Source organism: Melanostigma gelatinosum (genome assembly GCF_949748355.1).
Source record: "Melanostigma gelatinosum genome assembly, chromosome: 8".
NCBI classification, from domain to species: Eukaryota; Metazoa; Chordata; class Actinopteri; order Perciformes; family Zoarcidae; genus Melanostigma; species Melanostigma gelatinosum.
Window position 1 is genome coordinate 25,758,202 of NC_136641.1, and position 9,700 is coordinate 25,767,901.

The following is a 9,700-nucleotide window of genomic DNA, read 5'->3' on the forward strand; positions in this document are numbered from 1 at the left end:
AACACTGTTGCACAATTTCCTGTTTCTCCCAAACAAGTCCTGTTCTATAAAAAGCAAAGTGTTGTTCTCTGCATGTCAGACGTGCTCGTTAATTACTCAGTGAGACGTTTCAGGCCAGAGATTTGCTCCCACACTGATCCTCCCGTGCGTGCTCAGCATTTTTGGTTGCCGTGTTTTTTGTTTTGGATCTCACGTTATGGGATGTTGCACCATAACGTGTGTGTCCCTCGCACTGTATCTCAAGGGGCTCCGCCGCCCCCTACTTTGAATTCATCCACTGTGTTCAAATAGTTACCCAAACGGCGCTTTGGATACAGAATAAAAACATGCACCAAATTACACAACTCCTCCTCGGCATCGCGTCTGTCTGCCCGACGAAACCGAAAGGATGAAGGCGAGTGATTGATTGCTGAAAATTTTCCTTCGCCTGTGAGTTTGGTGAAATCCGAAGCGCGCCGTCAAGCGAGCCATGACGGGGACGGAAACCGGAGCAGCGCGGACTTTGGTGATGTTGGAAACCGCGGAGCGCCACATCGGAAGTCTACCCTCCGTCGCGCTCACCTATCCGCGCGAGGCAGTGTAGTGTTTGCAGACAATGAGCGCGTGCGGATCAGGAGGAGGCTAGTTCCTTTTGGGTGTCGGTGCTGCTGATGGAGATGGCTTTGCTCGTCTGAGGATCCTGCAGCATACCATGATAAATGGTGAGCGCGCGGGGGGGTTTTGAACATCTGGCGCGTATTTACGCAACAGGCGGGCTGATGTGCCAGCCTGCGGGTCCGAGCCGGAGCCAAATGATTCACGTCTGGTCTCGTTGATCCAGCTTTTATTTGCATGGTGTGTTCTAACAGCTCTCTGTTTCTCTTAGTGTCTGGCCGGTGCTCTACTCCGTAGTGTCCTGGTGGTTCTCCTGCTGGCCGACGCTTGTGGTAAACGTAGATGTAACTATAAAGAGATCCTGGGCTCCTACAGACAGGTCATCTTGGTTGAGCTGCAGAATCTGGTATGAGGCCTTTGCTCGTGTGTGCATTTAAGACTGTTTATTTGATTTATTGTCTCCATTATGGTTTTTTTTAGGAATTATTGCGGCATACTGTACTATGGCTTTTAAATAACTTTTTTACATACTATATGAGTTTTTTATGATTATTTACGACTTTTGTATGACTTTTTGTGACATACTGTACTTTGGCTTAGGACTTCTTTTTTATTTATTTTTATTTTTTTACATGTGTTGGGGTCTGACCATATGGCTTCAACATGTGCTGTGAACAAAGAGAATCCGGCCTTCACTTTTTCAAGCAAAAGTTTCATCCTGATTTGTAGTTTGATAAGAGCAAACCTCCTCGGGAGGAATTTCACACTCGGGTGTAAATTCCCCCCCCCCCAAAAAAACCATGGTCACCTGAATGCACCGCTGCAATCTCATTGGCCGAAGGCCAAGAGACCCCAGGACCCCTGTGGTTCAACCACTGTCAAACAAAAGTGCCTGCAGATCACACCTCCTTGCTTTTTCCCTTCGACCTCCGTCGAACAGGGAGCACACAACGCTCTCTTCGCCCGGACCTTCGTCCTGGACACATGAAGACACATCGGCCTCTCCTCCCCCCGCCAGCGCGACGCTGGCCACGAGGAAGCAACGGCCCTTCACCCCCTCCTCAAACCCTGTCAGGTCACAAAGCCATTTCGCTGGACGAAACAGCCGTGTTCCACGCTGAGTAAAGGCCCACTCAGCCCGCGAGACGAATCCGCATCAGCGATCCGTTCTCCGCTTTTTGCTTCTTTTTCTTTTTGGTGCACACTCCGGCAGCAAGACGTCTAATCCTCTCCTGACCAATGATTACCGGTAAGACGCATGGACCACGCCGTCAGCCGAAGTTAGATCATCCCCCTTGCATCGAGGATTGATCACGTCTGCGTTTCGCTCCAGAGCGAGCTCACGCCAACGGACCGAAGTCACGCCAACGGACCGAAGTCGCACCAGCAAACGCCGTGCGACGCACAGCGCCCGCGGCAAAGCCGCGCCGACCAGAAAGCTCCCCCTGCCCCCCCTTTCCGGCGAGGAAAACGGACCACTTTGCCACGAACACACTTCAACGTTGCAACGACTATCGGCTATCGTACATAACTGCTGGCAGTTCTACCGACAACGGCACGTTGTGTACGATACGGCCAACTTCCCTATTCTCACTACAACGCGGACCGCACGCAGAAGTTTGATTCATGACCCCCACCTTTGCTCTCTTTCTATCTCTGCCCCTGGGGAAACCCCGTTGAAACGATCGCCTCACAACACACGTGCTGCCCAGGCACACGTGATTACATCCAGCAGTCTCACTGCCATTTTGGCCCGCGTCACTCGACTCCGCCATCTTTGTAGTCTTTAGCTGTAGTATCTTAAGGCCCCTCCCCTTTTGGCCCGCGTCACTCGACGCCGCCATCTTTGTAGTCTTTAGCGGTAGCTGTAAGACCCCCCTTCCTTTTCACCCACAGACCCACACACACACACACACAGACATACACTCTCATCCATTTTATTCATTCTTTAGTTTAGGCATATACAATTGTATGATAACGTTTGTTGGTTGCAATATTAATTGATTTGATCATTTATTATTTTGATTTAATAAACTCTGTTATACTTTAAGGAGCAGTCGTCTGTGATTACTTGTGCATATGTATTTGATAAGACTGTATGTAGTAGCCTGTGCTCGAACTTAAAACCTTCACTGTCACTGAATGTGTAGTCATACGCAGACTATTGACATTATGAGTGACTACTAATTATGAGACTTAGTTTTATCGTTTGGTTATTGGTCCCTGTTCGCAGGGTGGTGCCCCGTTGTTATTAATAATCATAATTCAGTTTCTTAAATGCTGATAACCCAAACACGCTCCTTTAGTTCCCAACACATGCTATGAGCTTATTGAAGTCCGTTGCAGCTGAGATCAAACGTGGGGTCGAAGCTCGAATACACTGTGATAAACTGCCGTTTCATTGTTTGCAACTGTCTTCACTGCACCAGTAAAGCTGCTGTTCAGAATAAATTGCTTCCTTTTTTTTTTGCAGAACTTGACTGGCTCATCCAATACCTCCAAAGTGAGAGACCCCTGTCCCTCAGCAAAGGTAAATGGCACTGTAGTGTGTGCACTTTCAGCACCATGGACAGAGTGATGATGGACTCATAACAGGTTAATGTGTCCTGATAAACTGTCACATAGTCTCCCCGTGTGGCTGCCTCGTGTTAGATTATGAAGTGTAATGCTGTTTCCATTTCATTCACCACGGCAGGCACGTCGCATCCTGGTGTCCATCTATGGTATGACTCAGCAGATGAGGTGTCAGCGGAGCGGCAAGCGGATGTCTGACCTGGAGAAGCCTCTGGCGAGCATGGAGCAGCTCATCGCTCACAACTGCAGCCCGGATCACCTGGTGAGGACGCAGCAGATAAACAAAGGACATCCCACTCCCCACCACCTCGCTCATACTCAAAATAAGAAAGGCCATGTTGGATAAAAGGCAATATTTTGATGAATAACAAATCTGTTTATTTTTGTTCTTTCAGGGGAAGAAAGTCTCTTGTTCAGCGGTCCAGAAGACACGAGGGAAGAAGAGAAAGAGGATCCGGTTAATCGGCGTTATCAAGACCCTGATCACCTGTTGGCAGAAACTTCAGAGTGTCTCTGTGCTCTCAAAGTAGAACATGTTTTCCTGCTACTTTAAAGTGACTTTCCATATGCAAATACAATGTTTACTGTCGTCAAGTTCTCAGTGTTTTGTGTTCTCTAGACTTTGCATGTCGGCGTTGCTCGTCGTCGTATGGAATAGTTAACCACAGATAAGCTAAAGATATCCACAATGCATTCAAATACTCCGAATATGCACATTTTCCAAAGGTCTCTCTTGTAACAATTGTTTTTTTGTCTTTGTAAAACCGGTCAGTCAGCAAACTCATGCATATGCAATGTAATAAAATAAACTCATAAGTCCCGGTACTGTCATCGATATCATGATAAAGATTTAAGTAAGTGTATGAAGTATATAACTATTATGACAAAATATTATAGAATTGTAGAAATAATGAATAGAATAAATATAACAATAATGGTAAAAATAATCCTGAATAATTGATGTCATAATTAACATTATTTTATTCTATTTATTATTATTGATGATGGTGGTGGTATGGGTGTTTTTTCTACAAGATTTTTGTACAGTACTTTAAAAATATTTATCAACAGTCAGTGTACAACAATCAGACAGCTTACAATATTACATTATTACAAAAAGGATAAAAATAAAAGTTAAAGAAACATAATAGCAATAAATAATACTGGACTAATTAAAAATAAATAGAACAAACATTTGTCACACTTCAAAACAAAGCAAATCTTTTGAATGAAATAATTAAAATAAAAAACGAGTTATATTTATTTAATATTCTAATCAGGGGTATCAAATATTTTTGGAGTGAGACGAGTAAACCGACCTCCTCGGCTTTAGTATTATATATTAGTTTAATATTAAAGTATTAATGTATAATATTATCTTATCACTACGGAGACGGAACACTTCTAATGCGGAACTGTTTCCGCCCGGAGCAGCAGACACGCTACACAGCGCGGACCAAACGACTTCCTAACGACACGAAACGTCAACAACCAGCCACGCGAGGTATCGTTGCGGTAAAACGAAACACGTTTGAATCAAATGTACGTTTACAACTTTGTTTAAATGTTTTATTTCCGGATAAACTGCTTCCGTTCAAAACATTTTTAAAAAGCAGTATCCCTCCGCGGTAACGGTCGGACGTAGTTTTAGTGACACCCGTCGAGGAAATCCTCCTGAATGTGCAGGGAACTATAAACTCTTGAAAGCGACGTTGAGTTCGTGTTTGTTTTAAATAATTTGGTGTAAGTCGAGCAGCAGACATGGCCAACAGTGTGGACATGGACCCGGATGTGGCTCTGAGGCTGTTTGAGGAGGGAGCCACGCTGGTGCTGCTGGGAGTTCCTCAGGGCACCGAGGTGGGCATCGACTGCAAGAGCTGGCAGGTGGGTCCCCGCTTCAAGGGGGTGAAGATGATCCCCCCGGGCCTGCACTTCCTCCACCACTGCTCCGTCAACTCCCCCAACTGTGGAGGAGAAGTGGGCCCAAAGATGGGCCTCTTCCTCACCCTGAAACCCAGAGACATCCTGCTGGCCACATGGGACCCCAAAGAGGAGGACCTGGACTTCTCCGCCTCCCAGAGCGAGGAGGAGGTGAGCCGGATCAGGGCGACCCTGCGAGACCTGGATCCCTTCCTGGGGCCGTACCCGTACGAGGTGATGAGGAAGTGGGTGTCGCTCACCGACCGGCTGAGCGAGGAGGTGGCGACCGGCCTGCAGCCCCTCTCGGGTCGGATCTGTGCCTTCAGCGACGTCATCCCCGAGGTGCAGCTCCGCCACACCAAAGACCGGGCGGAGCAGCCGAGGAACGACGCGGCGTGTCAGAGCATGAAGGAGGGGCTGGACAGACTCCCCCGGATGAAGCCCAGGGAGGGCACGGAGATGCGCTTCTCCGTCATCCCGGAGAAGATGTACCCTCCGGGGGCCACGCCGGCCGAGATCACCCAGTGCAGCCTGGACCAGAGCTACGCCCTGGAGACGGTGCTGCAGAAGCACCACCAGCTGCAGCCTCTCAACCTGCTCGGTAGGAGTTAGAATCAGACGCTCTTAATATCAGAACATTGATTACATTTTATTCATTAAATAAACTACGTCGTGTCTCCCCTCCGCTCAGGTGAGCTGCAGTTCTCCTTCGTGTGCTTCCTGATAGGAAACGTCTACGAGGCCTTCGAGCACTGGAAGAGCCTCCTGGCTCTGCTCTGCCGGTCGGAGGAGGCGATGAGGAAGCGTAAGGATCTCTACCTCGGCCTCATCGCCGTGCTCTACCACCAGCTCGGAGAGATACCGCCTGACTTCTTCGTGGACATCGTGTCTCAGAGCAACTTCCTCACCTCCACGCTGCAGGTAGAGAGAAGAAGAAGAAGGTCTTCACTTCACTGGCTCTCTGAGTACAAGTGAAGGAAACAAACCGTGTGTCAGGAGAAGCTTCATCAGGAGGCTTGGAGGCAAGGGGGAGGGAGATAGAGAGAGACAAAATGGAGATAGAGATGGAGACGGGGAGATGGAAAGAGAGGGTGACAGGGAGATAGATGGGGGAAGAAGAGAGCATTGCCTAAATTCTTCTTCTTGGTTTTGACTCTTTTCTTTCTCTCTCAGGACTTCTTCCAGTTCGCCGGTGGCTCCGGCGTGGACGTCACTCTGCGTAAGCGAGCGGAGAAGTTCAAAGCTCACCTCACCAAGAAGTTCCGCTGGGACTTTGAGGCCGACCTGGACGAGTGTGAGCCGGTGGTGGTGGAGCTGCCCGACGGCGTCGCGGTGGACTGAGACCCCTGAGCCGCGGGTTCGATGCCGGAACCGGAGCGGACTGAAATGATACGGACACTGAAGGTGAGCGGTGAGAACAGGAGGAACACCGTCTCATATATGGACACACTCAACACCACGGTGTGGGTCAGCGGCGCCCTCTGGTGGTGGGTTCATAGACGTTGCCACGCGACTGTTTTAGAACCACAGTTGCAGAACATTTATTGCCAAAATGTGCTGCATAGATGGAGACACTTCACCTTTTTATAAGAGTGATTCTAGAATAAAATAAAAGTATAGTGTGACTAAAGGGTCAACCTCGTGTTGTTGAATAATAAATAATGCTTTTTGATGATAAAAAGGTTTTGTTGTCGTCTTGGTTTGTGATGGAAAACTGTTCAAACTTCTAGAACACATCAGAGGTATTTCCTCTAGAACTTTTCTAAAGTTTAACTTTGTCGATTATTTATTGGATCCACATTCTCCTGAATAAAAACACTTTTAATACTTAAATAAACATTGAGATATTCATATATTGATGTTAATAATATTAACAAAGGGTAGCACACAATGCAGATACACACATATTTCCGCATGAATATATATATTTACAAACACGTGAATAAATCTGAACGAGGTCTGAAAACTACAAGTAGCCTACAGATCGGATCGAACAGGAAGTAGCTGTTTTTTTGACTTCCTGTTTATTCAACAGCTGCTGCAGCTGCTCTCTCGTCTACTTTCCAGACAAACGAGCTCAATAATGCACGAGAAAAATGAAAATGTCGAGAAAAGAGTGATTTAGTTTCTAAACCTGCCAGGAGTCACCTCTCTCTCTCCTCCACTAGATGGCGGTCACGGCCTTTTTGTTTAATAATTACAACTTCACGTGGATCCTTTGATGGTGAGTTCACACACAATGAAGAGCTGTTTGGTGTTTTTTGGGGTTCTGGTTTGAAGTTCTTCACAACCGCGTTAAAATCACGTTAAAGCTTCTCTGATCCCAACAAAGACGACAACGTGTGTGTGTGTGTGTGTGTGTGTGTGTGTGTCCTTTCTTCGGCGGTGATGGATTGGACAGGCCTTGTTTCGGCCTGTTGGTCCAGCTGGACTCTGCTTTCATCTTTAAAGCTGATGTGAAGAAACAGGACTGAAGGCCGTCTAACTGGAATCGTGTGAATCGGTCTGAGCTCGTTGATAAAGATCCAAATGCCAATACAAGAAATCCATTGTCCTCCCAGAAGACAGGTGGTGGTGTGAAATGAGTCGGTGGGTCTCATGCTTCAGGCTTCGTGATGAAAAACACCCTCAAATGTACGAACCTCTTAAAAGGAGATCAGGGCTGTAATTAGTGGTCCACTCCTCAGACCACTGGGGCTCTGAGCTCGTTGTTATTTTCCTCTTTCAATGCAATTAAATGGAGAAAATGTCTTGGAGCGCACGGTGGAAACAAATCACAGCACAGCATGGAAGAAGAAATGGCCGCCAATTATTCCTCGATCCGTGTTCCTCTCTGGGGAAGAACTTCTGTTCATTGTCAGTGAAGACGATTGCTCTGTTGGGAGGTTTTTGGCGTTGGAGTCCCTCCATTAGTGGAAACACAGCGGAGCATTAAAGAGGTCCTGCACGTTTGAACTACGGGTGGATCGGATCAGCACAGAAGAAAAAAGGGAGAAAATGTAACTTTGAGATCCACGATCGCGTTTCTTTGCCGCTACTTCTAAGTGCTGATCGTCGTTGATCCATGTTAACAGATACAGAAACCTTTGTTTGATTATAACAGCTGGTCTACAAGGATCCAGACTGTTGTTCTTTTTGTCACGTCACAAAAATCATTTCAACGCTCTGAAGTCTGTAAGTCATCAAAACTCTACATGTCATACTTTCACTTTGTTCGTCATTCAGTGTGTTTTTCTTCACAAAAACACAGAAGATTAGATTGTATTGATTAAAACAAATCTTGTCATTCGTAGTTTGAATGATGGTCAGTCGAGAGAATGCAGGTTTAAGAATCTTTTGCTTCACTTTTCAGAAACGGAGCTCGTCGTCCGGTCGAGGCCGTGGTGAAACAGAAGTGGGCGTGGTTTCGTCTCTTCGCCCCTTGCACTCTTTTTTCGGAGCATTTATCTAAACGATGCAGCGGATGAATTTAGCCTCCGACCTTTTGGAGTTACACTTTTAAGCGTCTGGCTTTTCTGTGCAGCACGAAACTCTTCCAGCTTCTGCGGTCTCCTCTCCTGCCTGCCATGCTCCTGGTATGGCAGCCATTTTGTTACTAGGGGAGTGAAGCACGCTGGGAAACGAAAGTGTGTGTGTGTGTGCGAGCTCAACATCTTGACCGAGACTCTTGTTTTTTATATAAATTATTGAACAAGTCAGGTGTTCGATCATGGAATCAATGAATTATTAATTGACGCAATTGTTTCCGATCACCAGAACAATGAAACGTTTTCTTCGCTGGTGTGTGTGTGTGTGTGTGTGTGTGTGTGTGTGTGTGTGTGTGTGTGTGTGTGTGTGTGTGTGTGTGTGTGTGTGTGTGTGTGTGTGTGTGTGTGTGTGTGTGTGTGTGTGTGTGTGTGTGTGTGTGTGTGTGTGTGTGTGTGTGTGTTGTCGTTGGCTGTGCTACTCAGAGCCTGAACTCTGGCAGACCTTGTCCCAGCAGAAAGGATTTGAAACCCCTCTCGCTCACTTTCCGACCCTTATTGTTCTGTGTGAGGGTTTTGAGGTGTAAGCGGACCCCTTTCTGGTACCCCCCCCCCCCCCCCCCCCACACACACACACACACACACACACACACACACCCAGGGGAGAACCCACTGAATGGTGCAGAGGACGGGCAGGAGGGAACCCCACGATCAGGCTCTTTCTTCAGAACATTCAACGCTCGCTGGTTTTCTTCCAGCCCTTTTTTTCTGCTGCTTTCTTTCAATTGTCTCGTTTCTCTTCACCCTCCGACTGAATAATTCAGAGACTTCTGATGTATTATTCAGACTTCTCTCTCACACATAGTTGTGTGCCTCCTCTCCCAACCAATCAGAATCAGGTATGATCTACGACGTCAGCAGTGTTTTCATAAACTCAGAATGTATTGTTAATAGCTCTCCCCTCAAGGGGAATACAAGTAATGTGAGTCATTTAATTGACTGAGTAAATTAGAAAGCAAAGTTTCTTTTTCCTGCATTAATATGTTTATATGTTTTCCTCTTTCCTCTCATTTGTCTTTGGCCGCTGCTGTAAAGTTTAATATGCGGCTGCTTTGGCTCGGGCCGGCTATTTTTGTTTTTTCTTGTGG

The 9,700-nt window shown here is 46.8% G+C and overlaps 2 protein-coding genes across 2 annotated transcripts; both read left to right on the forward strand.

The window, feature by feature from the left end:
- The first annotated feature begins 502 nt into the window (after positions 1-502).
- On the forward strand, positions 503-3,936 carry LOC306780477 (uncharacterized protein). Its single transcript, XM_079272870.1, has 5 exons — positions 503-701; positions 866-1,000; positions 3,068-3,124; positions 3,290-3,430; positions 3,564-3,936. Exons 1-5 carry the CDS (start codon positions 699-701, stop codon positions 3,696-3,698), a joined length of 471 nt encoding a protein of 156 aa, XP_079128996.1. The 5' UTR covers positions 503-698; the 3' UTR covers positions 3,699-3,936.
- A 684-nt stretch (positions 3,937-4,620) lies between these two features.
- aar2 (AAR2 splicing factor) lies at positions 4,621-6,763 on the forward strand. The gene is made up of 3 exons (XM_079273299.1): positions 4,621-5,689; positions 5,780-6,009; positions 6,262-6,763. Exons 1-3 carry the CDS (start codon positions 4,930-4,932, stop codon positions 6,427-6,429), a joined length of 1,158 nt encoding a protein of 385 aa, XP_079129425.1. The 5' UTR covers positions 4,621-4,929; the 3' UTR covers positions 6,430-6,763.
- Positions 6,764-9,700: the final 2,937 nt, after the last annotated feature.

Bases quoted from the DNA above. Each gene is read 5' to 3' on its own strand.
- LOC306780477 (XM_079272870.1), top strand. The intron at 3,125-3,289 runs GTAAATGGCACT...TCACCACGGCAG, and splicing joins ACCCCTGTCCCTCAGCAAAG to GCACGTCGCATCCTGGTGTC. The intron at 3,431-3,563 runs GTGAGGACGCAG...TTGTTCTTTCAG, and splicing joins ACTGCAGCCCGGATCACCTG to GGGAAGAAAGTCTCTTGTTC.
- aar2 (XM_079273299.1), top strand. From the start codon at position 4,930: ATGGCCAACAGTGTGGACATGGACCCGGATGTGGCTCTGAGGCTGTTT. The intron at 5,690-5,779 runs GTAGGAGTTAGA...CCCTCCGCTCAG, and splicing joins GCAGCCTCTCAACCTGCTCG to GTGAGCTGCAGTTCTCCTTC. The intron at 6,010-6,261 runs GTAGAGAGAAGA...TTTCTCTCTCAG, and splicing joins TCCTCACCTCCACGCTGCAG to GACTTCTTCCAGTTCGCCGG.